This window comes from Cryptomeria japonica, chromosome 4 (genome assembly GCF_030272615.1).
Source record: "Cryptomeria japonica chromosome 4, Sugi_1.0, whole genome shotgun sequence".
NCBI lineage: Eukaryota > Viridiplantae > Streptophyta > Pinopsida > Cupressales > Cupressaceae > Cryptomeria > Cryptomeria japonica.
The window spans coordinates 658,447,509-658,474,348 of record NC_081408.1 but is presented as its reverse complement, the minus strand read 5'-3'; the positions used below and the strand labels follow the sequence as shown (position 1 = coordinate 658,474,348).

The 26,840-nt window shown below is 38.3% G+C and overlaps 1 protein-coding gene across 14 annotated transcripts in view; it reads left to right on the top strand.

Moving 5' to 3' along the window:
* Positions 1-26,840, top strand: part of LOC131061795 (LRR receptor kinase SERK2) — a 161,299-nt gene that overhangs the window by 123,481 nt on the left and 10,978 nt on the right. For all 14 annotated transcript variants that reach the window (XM_057995631.2, XM_057995627.2, XM_057995630.2 and 11 more), the window contains one exon: positions 12,938-13,332. In XM_057995631.2, coding sequence (XP_057851614.1) covers positions 12,938-13,332 — 395 coding nt within the window. The remainder of the gene's footprint in view (positions 1-12,937; positions 13,333-26,840) is intronic.

The following is a 26,840-nucleotide window of genomic DNA, read 5'->3' as shown; positions in this document are numbered from 1 at the left end:
TTCGTTCCATAGATCTCGGCGACTATTTCGTTGTCATCTCTCAGGAGGCTGAACTCTATCCCAAACTCCTCCTTCAGGTCGGGCCATGTGCCGACTTTGGCCTTATCCATGTCTGAGTACCAGTCTATGGCCACTCCCCTTAAAGTTGCTGGGAACTATGTTACCCATTCGTCTTGGTCAGTAACACCGTTCGCTAACCATATGGTTTCGCACGTTCGACAATGGCAGACGGGATCTTCCTTCCCGTCGCCATTGAACTTCGGCAGTTTCTATTTACTCGCCATCGATGGGGGGTTGTCTTCCTGGAGGTGGCTGTGGCTGTGTTTGTGCCCCTGCGCCGCTCCCTCCGGTCCCTTCGGTGCTGGTGGTGTGTCCTGCGTGGGTGACTGGAGGTACGGTGTTTTGCCTGCCGAGTGTGGCACCTACCGTACGGTTATCCTCCCCTTCGTTGTCACCCGCGCCCACTCCTGGCTCCCTTTGGTGATCCTCACTTTGTGGTGTAAGGGATAAGTTTCTGAACCGATCCCGGGTCTCTTCGACTGGGTCTCTCCGTAACCTTGTTTCCTCCAGAAACTCTTCGTGGCTTCTCACCCTACGGTGGTCTGGCGATGCGTAGAAATTCCCCTCGGCTTCTGCACCCTCCGTGACACCTCCTTGGTTCCCTTCGGGCAACCCTTCGGCAGGTCGTCCTTCGGCAAGTTGCCTCAGCCTCCATCTACATTCTACACGTTGTTTCAGAATCAAGGCCCTCTGCGCGGCCTCCCACTCGTCCGTTTCTGCTTTCTTATTTCTATCTTTATTCAATAGGTTGGGCATTAATTGCCGTACATTTCCATACTTCACAATACATAAACCAAAACACGTCTTTATTAATTCATTTCGTTAGATACAACTCGTGTCAATGACACTTTTATTTGAATATAGAAAGTTCAAGGTTCAATTCCTGCCTGGCCTGACGCCATCCCGTTCCGCTTCTCGTCGGCTGCTTTCTTCGTACTGTTGAAGGATTTGTTGGCGTCGCTCTTCTTGGGCAATCTCCTCCAGGCGAGCTTGTTGTGCCAGCGATGCCTGTGCAAGCAACCGGGGGAGATGGTTCATCAACCGATTTACTGCCGGGCTCACCTCCAACGCTGTCCACATGGCACTTGGTGAGATTTCCGCCTCCGTCGCCTCTCGTCGGACGTAGGTCTGGATGGCTACCTGGGGCAGAATTGAAAATTCTCTCGTCGTGGTGTCTTCTCCTGTGTAAAGTTCTGTTCGCGCGTCGTCGGCCTCTGGGTTTATCTCACCAACGGGTAGGCCCATCGTGTTCGTGCGCCATCCGCGTCTTCCATTCTTGCGTACGTCTAGGCAACGACGCCAAATGTTTGCCTCACTGGGTAAACAGAGAAAGTACAAAAGTAACGCAGAAATAAACAGTACAACATGAATGCAAGAATAAGCTTTCCATTAATAACTCAGAGTGTATACAATGTTCATAGTATTATCTGCCGTCCATAACACACACTTCAATACCTGCAGGTAGTACAATATATAACAGCCGAAGGAGTGCGACACAACCGTCGCGACTCCAACTTCCTACCCGTCGGCTAACTAACTACTAACAAATGACATTAGTTACCAACACATAAGGTATAAATATTTCCCGACAACAGTGACGGAAGTCTTTGAGCTTTCAGGAAACTTCATTTCCTTTCTTTCATTTAATTTCAAAAGTTGTTACTGCTGTTTTGTATCAAATTGCTATCACTTTTCTGTGAAGAGAAAAGGATACTGGCTTTCTTGCAAAAAAAGAAAGACTGTTGTCCCATCCCATTTTATTTTTAAGCTGTAGATAGATAGGGGGAGCCTTCCCTTAATTAGGAGAGTTTTACTCACACACTGTGGTTGAAACCACAATTTTGTATTTTTCCCCAAGTGTACAAAATTTTCAACCAACAGATTTCATGTGAGAGACTTCATGATTTGGCATTTGTGCTTATTCACCCTCTGGGAGTAGCCATGGTGGATGTCACTATGTGACTCAAATATCAAGGAGGATTCTGTTTTAGGCACATAACATTACAAAATAAATTACCAAGATAATTTACCCTCTCGTGAACAAAATCACCTCAGATGCTAAGAATGATACAACTAAAATGATTCCAATGTTTCTACATGTCAGGGCTTGACGAGTGGGTAACTCAATGGTTGATGTGAATTGCTGTGTTTCACTTGGGGACTTACGCAAATGTTTGGATTATAATGAATGATGCGGAATAGGTGTGCTGACAACTTAAGATTTATCAATATGGCTCTGGATTTACTTACTAAAAAAAGGACAAAAGGAATAGGGTTCAGGAAATCTATTCTAGGCCTAGGAATGTAGGAAATGATGAATGGATTTAATGGAATCAAACTAGGCAAGGTCTCACAATCAAGTATTGACACAAGCTTAGTGCAATCGTCTAAGGTATACTTAAAGATTTTCAAGCTATCACCATCAAACATAGACACCATCCAAGTTGATGCTTGTCAACGGACGCGTAATAGTAGAAGTTATGCTTACTCAAATTCCAGTTGACCACACAAGGCGCACTTACTAGTGGCAAGAGGCTAGTGGTATGGATTAAGGATTCCACACAAATGAATTCAACAAATCTTCCACTCAATCTAACATACATGAAAATAAATTCTAATCTAAATTCTAATCTAACTTGGAGGAATTGAGAACCATGAATGCCAATACAACACTTGAAGAGCAAAATCACCAACAATTGAACAATGATTATGATTCAAATAGCTGCAACATATACCAATAATTCTACAAAAACTCTCTCTTACAAATGAGAGACAAGGAGGCATATAGAGAGTCTCTAACAAAATGGATGGCCCATATTGATCTAAGATCAATGGCCGAGATCATGCCAACAAAACCCTAGAATTGCTCTAATTAGGGTTACATCAAAAATGGTGCTACCAACATATGGCCCAATGAAAAGATACCTAGTCATCTAATAGGGAATCTTCCAAAAGATTCCTCCTTGCATTTCTCTCTCTCCTAGCATACTCTAGGAATCTAGCCAATACTGAATCTAACTCCTCCATGGAAATGCTAGGCAAGGTATCTTGTTGTAAATCAATCACGTCTAGTGAATCTGAGCAGGCATTCAAAGTATTCTCCCATTCTGGCATGAGCTTCTGCGAATTATGAACATGAATCAACAAAGAGACCAAGTCATCTATCTGACTCTTCTTCAAAGAGTCCAACTGGCAAAAATACATAAATTTAATCTTGTCTCTTAATTCGGCTAAGTGTAAACCACTAGCATCACTAACATCAACACCCAATAATTCCTCAATCAAGGCAAGGATCTTCATCTGAATGTCCTCAATTAATCCTTCCATCTCCATATAACTCGATTGGCCGTTCTCATAAGTTGATTTCTTCAGGGCTAATGCACAATACCAGCCATGGAAATCATATCTGTGTCCACTGTGTACAATATTATCGCTGACCAAGGTGGAACTAGGAACCTTCTTCAATGCCTGGAGGCGTGGAATAGTCTTGTCCTGGATAGGCCGGAATTCTTCCCAAACTCCCTCCAAATATTGGATTCTGAATACGAGCCCTGTTGTCCTATCATATGCATGGACAAACTGAGTAAGGAAATCATCTGCCTGCTTTCTTGTGCTCTCAATCCACTTTTCCACCTTCGAGTGTGTACCTCTCGCTACTTCGCAGTGTGAATGTATTCCATGGTCAACTGCAATAGGGGAAATAAGGGTGGGATCTCCACGCCTTGTCCCTGCAATATACTCTCTGAGTCTAATATTCTCTTCTCTGTACCTTTCTTTTTCTTCAACCTATCTGTCTAACCTTGCATCAATTGCCTGGAGGTTTTCACCAATCTCATGGAATTCCTGTTTTCTGGATGTACGACCAAGGGCAACTAAAGTGATCCGGAAAATCCATAGGAGTAGCAATGTCCACTGTCACGCCTGCTTTAGGAACAACAATCTGCGCAATCCGCATTCCTGTCTCATCTCTAGCTATGTGTGATAAAATCTCCGCTCTCTTAGGCTCCTTCTCCTTAGCACTCCTAGCTAGGTAGTCATCAATATCATCAATAGGTTGTACCTCTATCGGTTGTTTACTTTTCTCCATACTTCTCATCAATCATTCAGGAATAGCGGCCATCTCCATACCATCATCGAGACATATTTCTCGATCAAGTCCTTTCAATGCCGAGATAACATCATCATTATCATCAGGATTATTCCTGGTCCAATCATATACTTCATTTCCCAAACTAAGTTCCAAAAGGATAGTAGGGGATCCCGGCTGGTCATCATTCTCATCAGGAGGTGTAGATGTCGCTGTGGCATGAAATTCCTGAGTATTCTCTGGTAGTATCATTGTGTTGGAACACTGCTGAGTCTCCTTGTTCTGTTCTGTTACTTCAATCACTTCGATTGATGAGACACTGGGAGGGGGTGAAGGAATGATAAGTGGAGGAATGATAGTCTTCTGTTTCTTCTTCACTTCCTCAATCTTCTTCCCTTTGGCCTTGACTTCTCCAGGCGTGTTCTTCCTTCTCTTGGAAGCTTGACTCTCTTCGTTTGCATGAATCCTGACATCACTGATAGTCCTCTGATCATCCTCGAAAGTAGACTCTTCCGGCTTCATCCTTTCATAAGTGAAGGGAACACCCATGTCAACTAATTTGTTCATCTGTATATCCACCCATGCACGGGAGAAATTCAAGACCTCTCTCATCAATATATTCAGGTCAATCTCTTCTAACTCTGACCAATTTGGCAATAGGATTGCCTTCTTCATTTCATTCTCATAATGTGGGTGTGTATGATCTCTATTATCTAATACCTGATCAGGAAGGAGTAAAAGTCCACACTTCCTCATGAAATCCATTAACATTCGGGACCACATTCTTCTCTTCACTGCTTGCTCATCCATCAGGTTAGCCCAATAATCTTCTATGTCAATCTTATGAGTGAACTTCTCTCCCTTGATTCTTCCGACCTTCTTGTCTTGATCAAATCTTTCTCTTTTCTTGTATGTAGCAAATCGATAGAATGCAAGTTCCTCACTCGCAGTGCTGGCGGCTATGGCGGACTGGCAAACCTCTGACATCTTCCCAACTGAAATAGGGAATGTCATGCTCGTCCTGTGCTTCTCTCTCTGGATAACATCGAACTATAGAAGCTGTCTTACCACTTCCAACAATATCATTCTGTTGGTCGGATACCTAGGAAGTCTGTAGGGTTCAGATTGAAACCCATGAATCCTGAGGTATGTGAAAGTGAGAAACTGTATATACCACGATCCATATTTTTCTATTAACTCTGTTGCCTTCTTGGACAATCTTCTGTGGATTCCACCTTGCAGCATCCGTGTGATGTACATAGTGAATGCATCATTCATTCTCTTATAGTCTTCAATTCTATACATGCTCAGCTGGGGGTAGCATTCATGACTCTTGAACTGTCCTTGCCCATTCCTGACTTCACCTTTGCATATTAATCCTTTGTATGAAACAAACCGTGCAAACAGGTATACCAGGTAAGAAGTCATGGCGAATGACTTGGACCACTCTACATTCCTCAGCTGAAAATCCAGGTTGTCACTTATAATCTTGGACCAATTCACTAGTGTTCCTCTTAAACAATCCTGAATGAAGTAGAACATCCATCCATCAAATATTGCTCCCTGCGGCATCCCCATCACTCTGTTGAGTAGGAATATCAAATCACTATATTCCTCCTTAAAATCTATGCACATGAGTGTCTTGGGTGCCTTGGAATGATGAGACCTAGGCTCAATCATCCACTCTTTGTTAATTAAATTCTTGCATACACCCATCTTCTTCGTGTATCTTTCTACATAATCCTCCTTGGTCACATCCTTCATGTCTGTTCCGCGTGGAATTCCGAACACCTCTGCAATAGCATCCTTAGCAAGGTAGGCGATGACAATGCCCTTAGGACTCTTGATCATTCTTGTGAGCAGATCGTAACATCGTGCACACTCCAGGATCAACTCACTGCATTGTATGGACTGTTGGAATCCAACGAGATGGAAGATGCCACTCTTCATAATATTCGCATATGCTGGGGAAGGAACTTGATCTCCGACTCCGAACATCCGACGCTGCATCTGTTCGAAGTCTAGGAAATGCATGTTTGTATCTGTGATCTCCTTCCATCTGGATGAAATCTTATGTTCTGGATAAAATCCAGTCTCCAGCATCTTCAATAGTTCTTTCCTTTCCTTGTATCCAGACTTTGACATCGCACCTGTACGAAGCTCGAAGTTAGACTTAGGAAAATAAATAATACTCGTAATAAAATTCCCGACTTTCTAAATATTTAGTTAATTAGAGCATGGAGTTAGGAAAATAATCCATACACTTGGTAAATTTTAGCAATAAATTTCAAAGTTTGACAACACTAAGGCATGGAAACCTTTCATAAAATTCATTGATACCTCCTTATGCTTAGAAAATATGCATGCTAAAATGCAAAGGAGTATACCGGATTGATGATGACTAAGGAAAGGTGTGAAAGGTTGTGTTTTCACACAATGAATGTTTGAAGACACCTTCCGCAGTCAACAATTCTGAAGACAACCTGAAAATCAGACTTTTAAAACATGTTGTAATCTTAAAAAATGTGCATAAAACTCGATAAAAATCAGTTTTAATGATGAGAACAATCATATTTAGGAATGTAAGTGTCGCTGGTAAAAAATTAATTTCTGAGGACAAGTCTGAAAATTGAATACTTCAGACTTACCAGCGCCTTGCAAAGTGGTTAAAAATCCTTGAAAATGATGAAAAATGGCTAAGGAAACAACTCCAAGCAAAATCGCCAAAAATGGTTAGGTGGCTGGAAATGAAATTTTTTGAGGACAACCGCCTAACAATGGATTTTTCAGACCTACAATAGCGATAAAATGGTCTAAAAAATGCAGAGAAAACTCCATAAAATGCCTCCAAATGCAAATTGCCTAAGTTGGAATTGGCTGGGCAATAAAAACTTAAGTCTGAAAATTAATGGCAGCCATTAATGGAGGTCAAAATCTGAAGCAAACCTCAGATCTGAAGCGAATCAGCAGGTTGGAAATGATGGCAGCGACCAAGAATGCATGAAATTCACGAAAATGTGGCACCCTCCAAGCAAAATCGAAATTTTCCAACTATGGTGCCATACTAAAAATCTGAAAATGTCATCAATGGCAGCCTTGATCTGCAGTAATGAAGGTTTGGACAGCAAGCAAAAAATGGAAGAAAATATCTCCCAAGTCTCCAAACATAAAATCGCCAACTTTCACCAAAAAATGCCAAATTTGGAAAAATTGCCAAACTTAGCAAAAATCGAAATTCTGAAACTGGTCTTTAATGGCAGCCAAGGGGATAGATCAGCAAGTTGGAAAAAATGGAGGAAAATAAATCCTCAATCCCACACTTCACCAAAAACGCCTTGCTAAAAATTCGCCCAACTTGGAGAAAAAATCGCTTTCATGGAGACACCTGACAGAAATAATAATAAAATAATGCTAAGGCTCCTCTCTTATACTTGCTTTCACCTCTCACTTTCACCACACAAGCAATGTGGGATAAAACACTTGCTTAAATACTTGCCTTGTGAAACCCTAACTTGCTTCTAGAAGGTTCAAATATTAAATGATTATTGCAAGTTATTTAAATTTTGCTTTTAAAATTTTAAATAATCGTTAATAATTATTTAAAAGCAATTAAAATGGGGCTTACTTACTAAAATATTGCAATTTAAATCCAAAATTAAGCCTCTAGGGGAAAATCGATATGGGTTGGGATTGAAAAATCCCTTTAAAAAATCATTAAAATCGTCAAAAATTCCCCATAAGGAAAAATCGATACATGCTTGGACAAAAATCCATGCATAACTTCATCAAAATGCACACAAAAAACCTCTCAGGGGAAAATCGATATGGGTTTGGACAAAAATCCACTCAATTTGCAAAAAATCAGCCCCAGGGGAAATTCAATGGTAGTCTGGATTGAAAAATCCACACTCCAAACTCACTTAACTTGGAAAAATCACTCCCTGGTGGAAATTCGACCTCTGTCTGGATGAAAATCCAGACTCAAAACTCTTCAAAATATTCTCAGTGGAAAATCAATCTTTGTCTGGATGAAAATCCGGACAAAAATCCTTACAAAATGTTCTCAGGGGAAAATCGACCTCTATCTGGATAAAAATCTAGACAAAAATCCGCACTTAGTTGTCACAAAATCCCGGTGGAAAATCGACCCAGGCATGGAATCATCCTCAACGTTGTTTGCACTTTAGTCCGCACTTCTGGTGGAAAATCGATGGCAGTTTGGATAAATCCTGACACTTAGCCAAATTTTAGCACTTCTAGGGGAAAATCGACCCAGGTATGGATAAACAGTAGCCAGTATGGATTCCAGGGGAAACCCATGTGTGGTATGGATTTTGAGTGGGGAAATGGGTTGGGTAGTTTGGAATGTGAGGGGAAAAACACCTCTAGCATGGAATTTGACCCTTTAACCATTGGAATATGGATTTCCCTTAGGATTTTATCATTTTAACCACTCAAAATCACTTAGAAACATTAAATTTTGACTCGACTTAGGCAAATTTTCCAAAAATATGAGCGAAACGCTAGGAAAATATTGGAATAAAGTGCGAAATCAACTTAGATAATACCTTAGGAGCGAGAAAACAACTCCAAAAGGTCTGTGAATACCTTAGCACTTTAAAATCACTGATGCGCGTGTTAAAAAACACGTTAACGTCCAAAAGGTCAAACACCTAGCAAAACTTAGGATCATTAAAATACCAATGTTTGCAACGTGATCCTATAACTTCAAAAACCCTAGACGGCACTAGGCATGATCAAAACTCTGAGACTCGGGCACGAGAAACGCAAAATTGCCCACTAAGTAGCCAAAACCCTAACCTAACAACGCAGGAAGCCGGAAACGAGGGGGTCCCCGTTAGCAATGGGGCGATGTGTGAAAAGGTCACAACAGATTCCTCCCTAGCTAAGAGGGAGTGTTGTTGTATAGCATCGGTCGGATCCTACAAGGCCGACTTGTCATCAAATGTGTGAATGGCCTAATCAGCCTTACGCACTTAATACATAGTTCGAATTCTATAATGCCGACATTTGATTTATACTGGCAGATGAATAAAGCGGTTTATTAATATATATAACTAATACCGAACTCGCCTTAATGAAGAGACGTGTTGGTTAAGCATTGAGGAAAGACGTGATGTTTGGGAAGAGCCGACTTTGAAGAAGTTGTGTTGTTTGATATTGATATATAGTTTGATCCGCCTCACATTCCAACATGACGATTTAACATACACAATTAGCAGATCATATACTATAAGCAGATTGAAGCAGATTGAATTGGCAGACCAATTACATTCTTCAGTGGATCGGATTCATCCTACAGCAGATCGACCTCCTTCATCTGCAGATTACGTAATACATTCAAGTTAGATCGAAGATCATCATTCATCCTTCTGCAGTCTGAGAATCCTACAGGAGTTCGGATTATATCACAACAGTCTAGAGTGATTGACTTATTCATATAGCTTCAAGAAGTGAAGCAACCTTGTAAAATCATATCCTGATTTGATAAATATAATCAGAGACATTCACTGTTGGGTTTTTCACCTTCTAGAGGAAGGTTTTCCCAGAATATATTCTGTGCATTTATGTTTGATTTACTATCTATCTAATCTGATCATAAAAAATCAATAGAGGGTAGCATCATGTGGGGGTTTGATGATGAGAGAGAGAGAGAGGTAGAGAAATAGGTCTAAATCTTGGGGGAGAGGGGAGAGTGAGATAGAGAGAGCTAGAGAGAGGGGATAGAGGAAGAGCGATAGGGAGAGAGATAGGTCTAGAGTTCAGGGGAGATAAAGAGTGAGAGAATGCTGATATGAGCTTGTTGATTACTGAAATTTGAGGAAGTCTGAAAATTAATAAGATCTTCGAAAACCTAGAATTTGCATTATAACTCCTAGAGATCTAAAACCACTCTCAAACATCTTGCCAATATATATGTGAATATAACTTAAAGCATAAGAAAGGAAAAACACATATTGAATTGCGGGGATATCGAGTCTAACTTGAAGACAAAGATGGGGAGTTATAAAGATTTCTACTTTACCACCAATGGAAATTGTGTTTTTTTAACAACGGGCATGAAAAACTAAATTATATGAATTTGGACAAGTTTTTCAAGAAAAAATTGTGATTTTTTGAATTTACTCGTGAGTTTTTCAAGCAAAAAACGCTACGAGTTTTACAAAAACTCGTCGGAAAACTCGTCGGTGAGTGACTCCCCTAGCAAATTGGCTCATGAGTACTTGCGATTTTCGTAACCTTGAGCTAAACAATTGCTCACGTGCGAGAAGGGGACATTGTAATTAAGGTGTACAATCCTGCCAACCTTTGGGTTAGAACATGTGATCTCAAATATAAAGGATAGACACCTTCACCATGCTCAGTTATTTTTGCTAATTTAACAAATCCCTATTCCTATACTTATTGTCAAGCATTTATACAAATGTAGGCACACTCATCATCTAGTTGAAATTCTCTATTTGAATCCCCAGCTGAAATAGAATATTTGTCTACAATTATTTTGTCTTTGAATTGTCCATTGTTAGTTTGGATTTGGCAATTTTTAGTGCACTTACTTTGCCTTAATAATTATGGATAGCTTTTACCTATTCCAAGCATTGGCATTGTAGAATTGCACTGTAATAGTTTGGTACCACTCCATTCACATAATTGAGAAAACTTCCTTATTACTTTCTTTGCTATCATAATTTCTTGGTAAATAAGTTCCTAAAAGATCAATGTATTCTTGATTTTCTAATTCCAGTCTATAATCAACTCCTAACAAGGGTTGTTTTCCTATTTTATTACAATTTTTTTCTGTAATATTTTTACCCCTTATTTTCCATCAATTAATGCATTTGGTAAGACCTTATTTCCTCTTTCAATTGTTATTTTTGGCACTCCCATCTTTCCCCAAGAACATGTCTCCTTCCTCAATCATTCGTGGTGTGTGTGATGGTTGTGGTGATTGTGTTTGAGATACCTTTAAACTGTCCATCAATAGTTTGAATAGAATTGTACCCATAATTCCAGGTATTATTGACAGTAGCTTCTCAATAGGATTCTTTTTCTTTTCTTCTTGTTTTTCTTTGTCTTGAGCATGGTTGTTCTGCTGTATTCTTAGGTGGAGGTGTGCGGTGGAGTGCAGTTTCATAAATCCACCTCACTAAATCTGCTTGATCATTTATATCCTTAACAGCTTGCATAGAATCTTGCATTCTTTGTATCATTTGTTGGCTGCTTAAGTGACAGCCAATAGATAATTGTCTTCTTCTTCATTTTTTATCTCAAACATTTTAGGTAATTTCATTTTAAGACATTCATCATCATGGCAAACAGGACCACATTCAGTTCATCATTTTGAGACTTTGTGGTGTTGTATTTGGGCATTCATTACCAAAGTGTACCTGTTTATTACATATTTGAAACGTTTGAGGTTTACCTTTTTTGTCTCTCAAGAGTGGGGTTCTTGGTCCTCATCTTCCAATGCTCCTATTACTCGTACGATTGGTTGTTTCTAGTTCGGATAACCTCCACTTGATGATGTTTGTCACACCATCATGCATTGCTTATCAGTGTTATCACTTATATAGGGAGTTATTACATTTTAGATTCTACAATATTTCACGGTGCATTCTTCTTCTATATGACCCTCATTTTTACATTTCAAACACCAGAATCCTACCTTTTTTCAAAATTTGGAGGTAAATGCTTTTGATTGGAACATATGGGGACCTCATCCCCAACATGAACACTCAGCAATAACAACTTAGTAGGGATTTACACCTTGGTGACAAGAATCACAATACCACGATTTAACCATCACACTATGCCATTACTGGAAAACACCAGAATCATACTTATCCAAATTGTACTTTCATATTATTTGTGTTACTAATTTTATGATTTCTACTAGTTTGGATTCATACCCATTTTCATCTTTCTACTTGGTAAAATGCTTTGCTGCTCATCATATAGCATCCACTAATATGTATTATTGGTATTTTAGTGTTGGCGCTTTGGCACTGCCCTTAGATTTCCTCTGAACATGTTCCTTAATCCATCCAGAAAGTGTGCTGTTTTAAATCATCACCTATTTGGTTATCCAGCATTTGTACTTAATTCAACATTCTGCTGTTGTCATCTTTATAGAATATTTTCCTTGTTTTGTAACAGTGAGTTTGTTAAGGATTTAGGCATCAATATATTTATGGTCCAAAAATAATTATAATGATGGGGTTTATATTAAAAATCAGATTTTCCTTAAGAGGACATCATCGAGCTGATACATGGAGTAGACATCAAATATTCAGTTGAAAAATAACAAAAATCAAGACAAATATCTGGTGACAATAAGCAGCCCAAAATAACAGAATTGAGCCTCGTTTCATATGGGACAGGACAGAGACCTAGGACGTATTGAACTATTGACAGCACAAATATATAACAATATTACTAATGTTAAGATGCTGAAAACAGTTATTTCTTCCAAAATAGTGATATAGATGTGGGAGTGAGGGCAACTTTCCCCATCCATTGTGTTCAGATTTGACTTTAATGCAATTTGACTCCCCTTGTGTTTATTGAGATTTCATCTTAAATGGACAACATACTGAAAGTCTATTAACATTTTCTCAAACTTGCTACAAACTGAGGCCTGTGACAAGACCTATGGTAGAAAATGTTCTCATGCATCATTTCAGAAGAGGCTAATGTGAACATTTTATTTTACTTGAATATTTTAACAGGAAATTAGTAGAGATAGTTAATTTTCTGTTTGTTATGCAGAACTAAAACCTGGGGAGAAGTTTTTGGATTGGCCTACCAGGAAACACATTGCTTTAGGTGCAGCCCGTGGTTTGGAGTACCTTCATGAACATTGCAATCCTAAAATAATTCACCGGGATGTGAAAGCTGCAAATGTTTTATTGGATGAGGATTTCGAAGCTGTTGTTGGTGATTTTGGCCTAGCAAAGTTGGTTGATGCTAGGAAGACTCATGTGTCAACCCAAGTGCGTGGGACCATAGGTCATATTGCTCCAGAGTACTTTTCAACTGGAAGGACATCGGAGAGAACAGATGTTTTTGGATATGGAATTACACTTTTAGAGCTTGTCACAGGACAACGTGCTATTGACTTTTCACGACGAAACGAAGATGATGATGTTCTATTACTTGATCATGTAAACTTTTAATATGTTTCCTTCCTTCTTTCAATGCAAATAGTAGCCTTGGTTTATTTTTTCACAAGTAAATATCTCCTGCTATGTTGAACAAATTATTTTTGTCTTCATATCTTTTGGAAAAGTGAAATTTGGATGATCAGATCATAAAAGAAAATTGGTGCTTTGGTAGATTTTCAATGTCCAAGTATTGCTAGCTTCATCTTTGGCATAGGCTTTTATATTTAATATTATAGTTCCACAGAGTTTTGGAACAGAGATGGGGGACCAAGGACATTTATTTATGACCAAATAGTCATTCTTTAGAGTACTGATGGTGAAGCTGGAGAATCTGACCGGACTAAATGATGAGGGTTATGCAGTTGAAAACAGGAATATTGTCATTCTCTTTTCTGAGTTCTAATAGATTAGTTTTTTCGAAATTCCTTACAGCAGTCAGAAGAAACAAACATTTATGAAAAATTGATAACAATGAACATTCACCAACATCCCATTCTCACATTGTCATTCTTGAATATTTTTATTTATCTTTTTCTCTGTTTTCTTAGTTCTAGTAGACAAATTTTTAATAAATTCCTTACTACAGTCAGAAGAAACTCACAAACATTTATGAAAATTTGATAATAATGAACATCCACCACTATCTCATCCTCATGGTTTCCTCTACTCTTTACTTTTAGGGTTAAGACTAGAGGCCACTTTTCAAAAAAATAACTTTAAAAAAGGAGAAAAACTTACTTTTTTGTTGTTCTAGGCATGGGGGATGGTCAGAAATTTCTGGAGTTCAGGAACGATGCAACAAAGTTTCCTGCAGGTCTCAAGGGTGCCTTAAAAATGTCCCCTCTTTGATGGCAATGTCCCAAGTATGCCCCATACTTGTTGGTGGCAGTTGAGGATTGGTGAGGGTACATCTCATAGTCCCTAGAAAATCTTTGTCTCATAAATGACTACACTTTTTTTTGTGGGACAGGATGTGGTATGAAGGGGGAGGATCCATATGCACCACTAACACACTAGGTTACCCTTCTCCAAAAGCTTCACAAGACCAATTCCCATGTGCCTGCTCTCCACACCCCCTCCGCCCAAGCTCCTTCCTGTCAATAAATAAGCCTTGTTGTTCACCCATTGATTCATTTCGCTTAGACAACACATCACTGACCACAACCCCTCTTTTTATAGTAGGGAAAAGGATTATTGGATATTAACTTGAAAAAAAGAGAAAAACTTACTTTTTTTTTGTTTTAGGCATGGGCGATGGTCACAAGTTTTTGGAGTTCAAGAACAATGCAACAAAGTTTCCTGCAGGCCTCAAGGGTGCCTTAAAATGGTCCCCTCTTTGATGGCAATGTCCCAAGTATGCCCCCTACTTCTTGGTGGCAGTTGGGGGGTACATCTCATATTCCCTAGAACATCTTTGTCTCATAAATGACTACACTTTTTTTGTGGGTCAGGGTGTGGTATGAAGGGGGAGGATCCATATGCAACACTAACACACTAGGTTACCCTTCTCCAAAAGCTTCACAAGACCAACTCCCATGTGCCTGCTCTCCACACCCCCCACCCAAGCTCCTTCCTTTCTATAAATAAGCCTTGTTGTTCACCCATTGATTCATTTCGCTTAGACAACTCATCACCAACCACAAGCCCTCTTATTATAGTAGGGAAAAAGATTATTGGATATTAACCCATAGATATGTTCAGTGGCATAATATTTATTCACGTACTTTTAAAAAAATGAGGGTAACACTATGTTGCATAGTACAAGCATATATTGCTTTCCATTTATTTTTCTTTTGTTATTGGGTACACTTGTTTGTAGGGACTTAACCATGTTGAATGGGTTGGCTTATGGGTCTTGCTTGGGTATGCTCAAGATTTGTACAGGCAAACCAGAGTGAAAAAAAAACATGAAAAGAGAAACTCCTTTTTTTGGGACAGTTAAGCTATCTATAAATTTTCTTTTCATAAATATTTCCGAGTTTTAGAATCTTGATAACTATTTATAGGACATCTCGTTTGCATCTAGATCTAGTGTGGCTTCCATGTAGGATATTTATTGGCAGACAATGTCCACTTTGTGGCTTAAATCACACAATTCTTCTTCACTGTAGTGGAGGTTTGGAAAGGATGATGTGCATGCATGATTGTGAGGGCCAGAAGCAACAAAATGCCACATAGATGAAGATGACTTTTTTATTTAAATATATCTATTAGTATATAATATATTATATGGCTTCACAACATTTCACAATATGTATTTATTTTTATTTCAATATGATTATTTTTTTATATAATATATTTAAAATAATAATATTAATTAGTTTAATAGCAAAAAATAATAAAATTGTTTATTTATTATTAATTTTTTCAATTGGTTAATTACAATCGTGGGGATTGGTGTCCTTTATATTATCATATTAAACAAAATACCGAGTTTCATTACAACATATATTGGCAGTTTTGGAAGGCCTAGATTTCTATCCTATTTTAAGGATACAAGAAAAGCTCCCTTGTTATATGCTATACCTTGTATCAGCCTAGATATCAGATGCATAACAAACAATAGTGGTAGTGTGGGAAAAGAGATCCGAAAATAACCAATGCATTAATCTAGGTCAATCCTTCTCCCATATAACATTAGAATGTGAATGGGTTTAGCTACTGTCTTCAAGGAAAAGCCAAGCTGCCTGGATCCACTCTCTTTTGTTGTTAGTGGTTGAGGATTGGTTGAGTGTGTGCAATGAACTATGCTAATAATGACCAAATTGAACAACTTTAATGGAATGCATAAGATACAAAATAGATAGACAGACATAGAGCAGATCTAGGAAAGGGACATAGAGAGGAACATGGAGTTGAAATATAAAGCTGATTGGGCAGGACAAAAGCACTAGGCAGTATTGTGACGTTCTCGCACATCACCCCATTACATATGGGGACCCCCACTTTTTGTTTTTTAGGTAGTTGTTTTGCTTAGTTTTCTTAGCTCGGCAGTAGTTTCTTAGTTTTAACCTTTACTTGCGAGAGAAAGAGAATATGCATTGAGAGTCTAAGATTGTAAAAATATTGTGTGATTGTGAAGTTGTCGATAGTATGGTGGGAGATTGTCAGATGTTGTAAAACTTATCAATGTTGTCAAAGATGCAAGACAGTTGCAAAAATGTTGAAATGCAAGTTCAAATTTGGAGTGGAAAATTTACTTGCAATTCCAAATCGCAAGTATTTCATACAAGTCTTGTTTTACAATGTTGAAAACGATCACTAGAATTGTCAAGTGCAACAATGAAATTGTCAAAGTTGTCAAAATTTTGAAGATGTTGCTAAGGGAAACTTGAAAAATGTTGCATTTTTGTGTCATTGTTGGTGTGTCAAAAAATGTAAAATTGCCATCAAAGTCCGCCATACAATGTGCAACATTGAAATTGCAAAACATGTCTCAAACGAGTGGGGGAATGCTTCTAAATCTGCCGTTAGCAATGCAAAATGTCTTGAAACTCTGATTAGGAATTGTGCACAACTTATCTAACTCTACCACTTTTTTAGGAAAGCGTGCAAATACAACAAATTCCGACAGAGAAAAATGTTAAAACTTCTTGAAACTCCACCTTCATGAGGTGTGAAAAATGTAAATTCAAAGCAAGGTCCGCCACTAAAGAGTGGAGAGTGTGAAACACAAACAAAATCCACCATTCCAAGGAACAAAATTGCTAAACTTCTACAAAGTCCGCCCTAGAAAAGTGCCAAACTTGTCAAAATTCAGCCATTTCTAGAGTGGAAAATGTTAAACTCCAAAAAACTCCAATTTGAAGATGTTGAATTCCAGTAAAATTCGCAATCAAAAAAGTGTGGAAACCTCTCAAACTTCGCCAAAGGAAAGGGGCAAAAATGTTAAATTGGATGAAAGTCTGACATGAAGATTGTAAGACCTCTTGAAAATCCACCCAGTAAGCTAATAAAAATCAGACCTAAAAGCAATATTCGTAGGCAGACCTAAATCAGAACAAAACACTTGATCTAAGGTGTGTTGTGAGTTGTAAGATGGTGTGCTAAACCTATTATTTATATCCTTCCTATTTGTTGTGCATCACACCTCCACGACCCGTCTTAGACAGGGACCCCGTCTAGCTTGCGTCGTAGAGGAGAGAGAGAAAGTGGCCCGAATCTGTAAAATTGCAATGCATTTAAAGCATTCGAGCGTATTCTTTCAACATCCCTGAGATTGCTGATCAAAATGCCAAAAAAGATAGCATTTAAAAAACATCAAGGCACTCATAACCATTTTCGAAATGACACAAATCTGCGTTTTAGCTGTAAGAGGGAGTGCAGTCATTCTTTTCAGTCATTGCCATTGCTGAATCCGACAAAAATATCGAACATGATGTGATGTTGAGGACAATGAAAGTTCTTGTTTTTTTAGGGCTTCATTATGCGTGTTTTGTGCGATAGCTTTGAAAGTCCTGGTGTTTTGGCCGAATTTTTGTATCTAAATCTTGCTTCAAAGTGTTGAGAGATCAAAAACAAAGTTCGCGCGATCTGGTTTTAGGGGAGGCGAAGTCATATTTCGTAAGCCCAAACAAACCCCCAATAAATATACCGAAATTGAGAAGGTAAACGAACAAAGGCAATCGTTGTTTTCAAACCACTTTGTCATCCCACCTTATGAAAATGTCGATGAAAATAGCGGAAGGTGTCAAGGCATAAATAATGAAAATGAAAATAAAACAAAGTTCGAAAGGGCATATGTTTTGATAAAGCCAATAGAAGCCGGACTTCATCTGTTAATACCGAAAGAAAGCTCGATAAAAGCCGATGTCAGCATTCATGAAGGGGGCAAATCATTGTTTTATTTACTCTTTCCGCCCCATGAAATACACCAAGCATGGTGTAATGAAAAATATAAAAAGAAATAAAAGTTCAGACTGCAATGAAATGAAACAAAGGTTCGACCTTTTCCACTGAAGAGACCAAGGAAAAATACATTTTCTCGAGCCTCTTAAAAGTGCCCATGTATTAGTGTTATGAAGTCCTTCCAATGCTAAGCAAAGTGAAAATCAAAATGAGAAAGTTCGAGCTTCTTTTAATGGATCGTTTTTGTTACATCTCCCTCCAAGCCTGATAAGAACACCTAAACTCCCAACACAAGCAAACATCAAATGGAGGAGGTGAGGTATGATAGTGTAGCTTGGAGAAACTAGGTTCATTGTTGGTGTTTTAAATAAAGACAAGTAATCCCCATACCCAATATTCATTGGGTATCGAATGTAGTTTCGTAAGCAAAGCTTGGAATTTTAATATTATATTGGTTATTATCATGTTTGTTATAACGATCTTTCATTTTTGCATGGCAATATTTATAAGCTCTTAATGTATACCTTGATAATAGAGCTTGCTTTTTTTGTAGATTAATACCATTGGAGGGAATCATTTGCAGAAAAGTGAATGATTAACTCATGAAATAGCTCAGATAGCGGGATCCATGAAACCTATTGATGAAGTCCAATGTACAAGACTGAGGGTGTGATCATAGAACAGAGCCAATGAAGGACATGCCATTCGACCAGATGAAAGATACAATCACAGCACAAAAGGCCCAAAGCAACATTGTTTCAAGGTAGCAAAACACGCAGAGTGCCACAAGGATATGCAGAATTAGAAATGCACAACTTGAAATAGCAAAAATTGAATCTGTTTGTAAAACAAGTTCTTTATTGTAAAATGACTACCTGCGGGCCCCGTTTAATGCAATTTAAAACAAAGGGGATACAGGTTAGTTATTTCTCAGCTACCTGATATACCTTGAGCCGAGAAAACTCTTATCTTTTGGCAAAATTGATTGGGAATAGTTGCAGGTAGCTGAGGAAGTGGTTGAAAAGGGACAATTGAGAAGTTATGAGAATTACTAGACATGGGTTAAAGTTGTCAGAGCTTCTAGAAGGCAGATCATAGCCATTAGATGGGGTTAGATAGTTAGAATTTTAGAGCTAGACAGTTTGCGGATTATGAGTAGATGTAGAATAGAGTAGAAGTCGTTAAATATAAATTGTTGTAATGGTAGTTGAAACGAAAAAATAAACATTGAAGTATGGTATTTGTCATATTGTTCTCTTCTGTGTGCATGGTTTCTCTTCATCTAGTTAGTTAGAGTTCAGTGATTTTAATGGTGAAGTGTGAGGGTATTTGATGTGATTTCAGGTTGATACCATTGGAGGCTTCTTGATTGTATGTTTCCATGTATGGTTAGTCTTAACCGTATTATTGTTCCTTAGTTCAACTGTGGGTATTTGTCTCAGGTTGCGCCAGAATTGGGTGCTTGAATAGATATCCAGACTCTCAAAATCCTTTTATCCCTTGGAGCTTGTACTATTCCTATGGAGTTGTGAGGGTATCTTTGGCTAAGTAGGAATTAGTTTATTTGAAATCTGTCTACCCGAAGCATCAACCGTTTCTATTATTGTCCATATGATCCCTAAACCCTATTCCTTTTGTTATTTATTTCCCCAATTTGAGAATCAAAGCATCGTCAGATGTAGGCCAGTGTAAATGCAGATCGTACTCCTCTTTAGATTTGATAGTTGATAGATTGTAATTAATATTTCTGAATATATGTGATTTATGATTCTAATGAAGACTGTGTTTTGCAGGTCCAAACAAGGCTGAGAATGTTTGATTTTAATTGTTCAATATTGCCTTATCGGGTTTGCATATATACTTGTATCGGGGGGGCATGTCTTGAGTGGACATGTCTCCACAAAGTGGAGGCATGTCCGCTCAAGACACGTGCCTCCTCATCGATGGCACTTAAACAATATTATGAATACCGTTTTATGAACGGTCACTTACTATTAGTTAAATAGTCACTAACATATGTTTAATATGTCGATAAGAAAGGTATTTAACGTATATACAATGTAAGCAATGTTAATCGATCATTACTCGATCGATAATGAAATCAATATGATATTAATTCATGTAGATCGAAAGCATTCTTTATTAGATCATGATAATTAATAGTGAGGTGGTAAACTGATATATTTCATTGTTGATTCTTTATCTGTCGATGCTATAATTTTAACACTCCCTCTTAGCTAGGGAAGATAAAGAGTAAGAATATTATAATGAACTCTGAGAGTACATTACCATACTAATAGCTATCACATAACTTGTGATAAGAGTTATCACCTAATCTCGAGATATGGAGTATCACCTGTCTCGTGACACTAAAGGATATAATATACTCAAGAACATTACATTCTCCTCGTATATCCTAGTTATGGTATGTGCACTGACATTAAGTCACATAATGTCTACCATAACAAATCATGACAAATCCATGAATTCTGATATCAAGTCACATGATATCAATCCACTGAACATTATAAGATCGTCACCTTATAGTGTCAAATACAAGTGCTCATTATCTAAAAGATCGTCACCTTTCAGAAATGTACACAGGGGGTGGGGCCCATAAAGTCATAGAGTCACACATATGACAAAAGAAGTTTACACATTAAACATCTTATATATTAGTACAAATAGATATAATACTTACATTTCAATCATACCAAGACTCTTTCTGAAGTGTTCAACTTTCACTCTGGAGAGAGGTTTGGTAAGTATGTCTGCTGTTTTATCTCCTGTACTGATATACTCCAACTGGATTACATTCCTTTCTACCATGTCTCTCACATAGTGATAAGGAATTTCAATATGCTTAGATCTATCATGAAATACTGGATTCACTGAAAGCTTAATACAACTCTGATTATCACAATGGATAATAGTAGGTTTTAGAGGCTCATCAAATAATCCCACAAGCAGTTTTCTGAGCCATACTGCTTCTCTTGCAGCCATAGAAGCTGTAATGTATTCATCTTCTGTAGAACTTTGAGCCATTGAAGATTGTTTTCTGCTTATCCACGATATCATAGCCGATCCTAAACTGAAGCAACATCCTGAGGTGCTTTTCCGATTGGTCACGCTTCCAGCCCAATCTGAATCTGTGAATCCATGAAGATCTAAATCAACCTTTCCATATTTGAGACCATAATTAAGGGTACCTTGAAGGTACCTCATTATATGCTTCACGACAACAAGATGTATCTCCTTGGGCTCACACATAAATTGACTCAAAGCATTCACAGCATAACAAATATCTGGTCTGGTGTTGACCAAGTACATCAAAGATCCAATCATCTGCCTGTAGAGAGTTGGATCTGCTAACTGAGAATCTGTTGCCGCTTCCTTCAATTTATGAAGATTTGTTTCCATGGGAGATGACATAGATCTACAATTCATCATTCCAAATCTCTTCAATATATCAAGGGTGTACTTCCCTTGATTCAGAATAATGCCATTTGATTTTTGCCAGACTTCTAATCCAAGGAAGTAGTGCAATAGACCTAAGTCCTTCATGTCAAACTCTGAGGCTAGATCCTTCTTACACTGATCAATAAGGTGATCCACTCCTGTAATCAATAGATCATCAACATATAATATTAGTATTAACATATCACCTTTGATTTTCTTGAAGTAGAGATTTGGGTTTGCATCATTTTTCCGAGAAACCTAATCCCATGAGGTAACTGTCAATTCTTTCATACCAGGCTCTGGGAGCCTGCTTAAGTCCATACAGGGCTTTCTTCAATTTACACACATATGACTCTGCATTGTGGATCTCGAATCCTTTAGGTTGCTCTAAGTAGACCTTTCCTTCAATAGTCTCATTTAAGAATGCAGTTTTTACATCCATTTGATGGACTTTCCATCATTTGGCTGCTGCAATGGCTAGAACTGCTCTGACTGAGGTATAGCGAGCAACTGGTGCAAAAGTTTCTTCATAATCAATTCCCTCCTGCTTTGTGAAAAACCTTTGGCTACAAATCTTGCTTTGTGTTTTTCTATACTGCCATCTGCAGCATGCTTGATTTTGAATAGCCACTTGGAAGAAACAACAGATTTCTCTTTTGGCCTAGGTACTATCTCCCACACATCATTTTTCAAGATGGATTGATACTCCTCTGTCATGGCATCCTTCCATACTTGGTGCTGGAGAGCTTCTATAACATTAGCAGGTTCTGATTTGATGAATTCACTCATCAAAGCTACATAACTAGAGAATCTCCTAGGTCTTTTAGTCTCTCTAAAAGTCCCTGACGGAGCTGCATAAGTTTTTGCTTCTTAGTAGCCCAGAGTGGTCTCTTCTAGGATTTTCCAATGATGTGGTTTGTTCTTCATTTCTATCTTCCTCAAGGTACTCCCTTTGAATCTCAGGGGCAGGATCCTCTTCTAGGTCTATGGGGGAAGTTTGAATTTCTGACTCAATAGAATTTCTAGCTCTTTTAAAAGCTATGTCTTCCTCAAAAATTACATCTCTTCTTAGTTCAATCTATCTCTAACCAGGCACATATATTCTATAAGCTTTGGAGGTTTCACTATAGCCTACAAAAATACCTTTTCTCCTAGAAGGTTCTAGCTTAGTTCTTTTCTCTTTGGGCACATGAATGTAGACAGGACAACCAAATATCCTCAAGTGACTGATGTCTGGTTTTACACCAGTGAAAGCTTCTTCAGGAGTTTTGTCATCAATATGGGAGTGAGGACATTTGTTCTGTATGTAAACAACAGTACTGGAGGCTTCTGCCCAAAGTGATGTTTCTATTTTTTGATAAAGTAACATTGCCCTAGCAGCTTCTACAATGGTTCTATTTTTCCTTTCAGCAACCCCGTTTTGTTGAGGGTTGTAGGGAACAGTGAACTCTCTCTTAATCCCAACATTTTTACAAAATTCTTTAAAAATATCTGATGTGTATTCTCTCCCATTGTCTGTCCTTAATGTTATAACTTTCCTCCAAGAAGAGTTTTCTGTAAGGGATTTGAATTCCTTAAACCTTCTAAGGATCTCCTCAGATTCTTTACATTTGAGGAAATAGATCCAAGTCTTTCTAGAGAAGTCATCAACAAAAATTACATAATATAGGAAACCCCCTAAAGAAGGTACATACATGGGTCCACATAAATCTGAGTGGACTAATTCTAATAAATCATTTGTTTTACTAGAACTACTTTGGAAAGACCCTTTTGTGTTTTTTTCCTAAGGCACACCCCTTGCATGCTACTGAATGATATTGTTTGAGTTTGGGTAAACCTGTGACTAGTTTTTCCATAGAAGATAGGGCACGGAAATGGAGGTGTCCTAATCTCCTATGCCATATTTCATTAGAGTCTGCAATTTCATGAATTAGGGCAAGATTTGGCTCAGTACATAATTTATATAGATATCCTTGTCTATAACCTATGGTTTGAGCCTTCTTAATAGTAGAGTTCTTTGGCCATGCCAACACTTTACTATCCATGAAGGTAACCCTATATCTATTGTCTTCAAGTGTAGATATGGAAACCAAGTTCCTCTTGATACCCGGTACAAACAATACTCCGATGAGTTGAACAGAGATATCAGACTTCAATTTGATGATACATGTTCCAACACCTCTGACTGGATGTGTAGAGTCATCTCTAATTGTCACTTCCTCATCAGTTTCTTCTACCATGGAATCTAAGAGTTCCCTGAACCCAGTGATGTGTCTTGATGATCTACTATCTATAACCCAAGTGTTGGATTTATTTGATACTTGGTTTGAAAGTGCAGAGTAGAATACATATTTCTCGGATTCATGCTCTGTCTTAGACTTTCCTACTTTGGCAAATGATGCTTGTTGCTTTGTTCTATCTAGACATCTGACTGCATAGTGCCCATACTGATCGCATCTGAAACATTGGATTTGTGAAACATCTTTCTTGGATCAACCCTTCCCATGGTGTCTTTTCCTCTTCTTGAAGTGCTTCTTCTTTCCTTTCTTGTGAGAATTAGCATTCAAGACATGGAGATCTTCATCTACGTTCTTCTGATTGAATCCTTTCTTTGTCTGTCTCGATTCCTCTTGAAGGCAGTCTGATCTTAGCCGGTCAAACTTTGGAAATTTAGACCTTGCACTAATGCCTTGAACAAATGTTTCCCAGGAATTTGGTAGACCATCTAAGGCAATAAGTGCTAGCTCCTTACTTTCAATCTGGTATCCAAGTGTTGATAGATGATCCCTTAGTGTAGATATTCTCATAAAGTATGCGTTGATAGATTCTCCTTTGTTCAAACTTATATGATTGATTTCTCTCTTTATAGCCAAGGTCCTGCTGGAAATATTTATTTCGTATGTGCTTTCAAGTGACTTAAATATATGATATGCGGTCTCATGTTTTGTCAAGAATGGCACGATATGATCTCTCACTCCATCAACTATGATTTTCATGGCCTTTTCATTTCCTTCAATCCATGTCGTCTTCTCAGGATCATTCTCCGGTTCTGCTTTATTTTCTTTCACAAATGACTCAACTTTATTCTCTTTTAATATCATCACAATCCTGAACTTCCATGATGAGAAGTTATTTCCTCCTTCTAGCCTATCTTCGAATCTGATTACACTCTCCATAGAGGAATGTGATGTACTTAGATTTAAATCTGAATATCTCAAGTTCGATCGCTGCTTGGATCCTCCTTAACCTGGCTCTGATACCATGTAAATGCAGATCGTACTCCTCTTTAGATTTGATAGTTGATAGATTGTAATTAATATTTCTGAATATATGTGATTTATGATTCTAGTGAAGACTGTGTTTTGCAGGTCCAAACAAGGCTGAGAATGTTCGATTTTAATTCCTCAATATTGCCTTATCGGGTCTGCATATATACTTGTATCGGGTGGGCATGTCTTGAGTGGACATGTCTTCACAAAGTGGAGGCATGTCCGCTCAAGACGTGCCTCCTCATCGATGGCACTTAAACAATATTATGAATACCGTTTTATAAACGGTCACTTACTATTAGTTAAGTAGTCACTAACATATGTTTAATATGCCGATAAGAAAGGTATTCAACGTATATACAATGTAAGCAATGTTGATCGATCATTACTCGATTGATAATGAAATCAATATGATATTAATTCATGCAGATCGAAAGCATTCTTTATTAGATCATGATAATTAATAGTGAGGTGGTAAACTGATATATTTCACTATTGATTCTTTATTTGTCGATGTTATAATTTTAACAGCCAACTTGTAGCATTTGTAAGCCCCCTCGTTTTTACCAACAAAACATATCAATCGCTGAGTTTTCTTGAGCAGCTTGAGGTTATCCCCTTTGATCATTCTGAACATCATTAGGGATTTCCTTATTCAAGAGAGGATAGGATACTCGATATTCTATTTCGTGTTGACAAAGGATTAGCGTGTACTTTTTCCGCATCAACAGAATTGGTGCTAGAAGGAGGGTTACTTGTTAGGATTTTGCGGCAAGTTGAGTTTACTATACTCCCTTTTAAATGCTCCATTTGAGATATGCTTGATCTCTGAAAATTTTAAAAAACCAAAAAAATAAAAAAATTGGGAAATCCCAAAAATTAGAAAAATCAGAAAATACAAAATTTTTTGAGTCAAGATGTGGGAGCAGCAATTTCATAGAGACTGTCCTTGGGCCGACATTTCCCGACTTCATGAGAGATTGGGTGCACAATTGTATCTCAGGCAATTGTTTGAATTTGCATCTTCAGGGCACTGTTGAATCCACAGTACAGCAGGACATTATGAGCTGAACTACTTGACCTTTCTATCAAGAGTCGAGCTAGCACTGCAGGGGAAGATATTTTTTTGGGATGTCCCCAAGCCAGAGGTGTTTGTACAACCAGATAAGCCCAACTCTCCATCATGCTATGATGAATTTACTCGATTTAGGGATCTGATTGAGAACCAGTTTGGTCTTAATGAGGAGATATACCTGGAAAGCGTGTTGTTGCCGTGGTGGTGTAGAATTCATCACATGCCTCATTATGAGTTTACCTGTTCGCTATGTCTGGAGACAGTCAATCAAGTCAGATATCAATATGGACTGTCGGAATCTCCAGAAGAGTGCATAACAAATTAAGTGTGGAGTGCATCCTTCGCTACAGACGAGTACAAAAGAATGCAAGATCACTGCAGCGCCACACTCTCTGAGGATGAAAAGGAGTTGCCAACTGCTGTTTCAGATGACTCCACTTACCAGAATATGGCAGCAGATGGCTTTGCTGCCCCTGTACTTGAAGAAGAAAGTGCTGAAGATGAAGGAGATGAACAAGTGAGCTCCATAGAGCAGCCTAAAGCCGAAGAGCAGTTTGCAGAAGCCCCACAAATGTAGGATGCATTCTAGGAACCCATTGAAGATGTTTTTGAAGATCAGACTATCGAAGAATCCTTGTTGTTTAAAGATATGCTGACTAAGATGCATAAGGCTGCATGGTTTATGCAACCTGAAGATGCACCGATAGATGATGCATTCCACTTTCCGAAGTTCAAGTTCTGGACCGATTATTAGCCTGTGCAACCCACTGTAGAATTTGATGCTGATTTGCACACATTGGACGCAAGCGGGATGCTGCACCACCAGTTGCGACCTCCTAAAACTGCTAAAAGTCTCT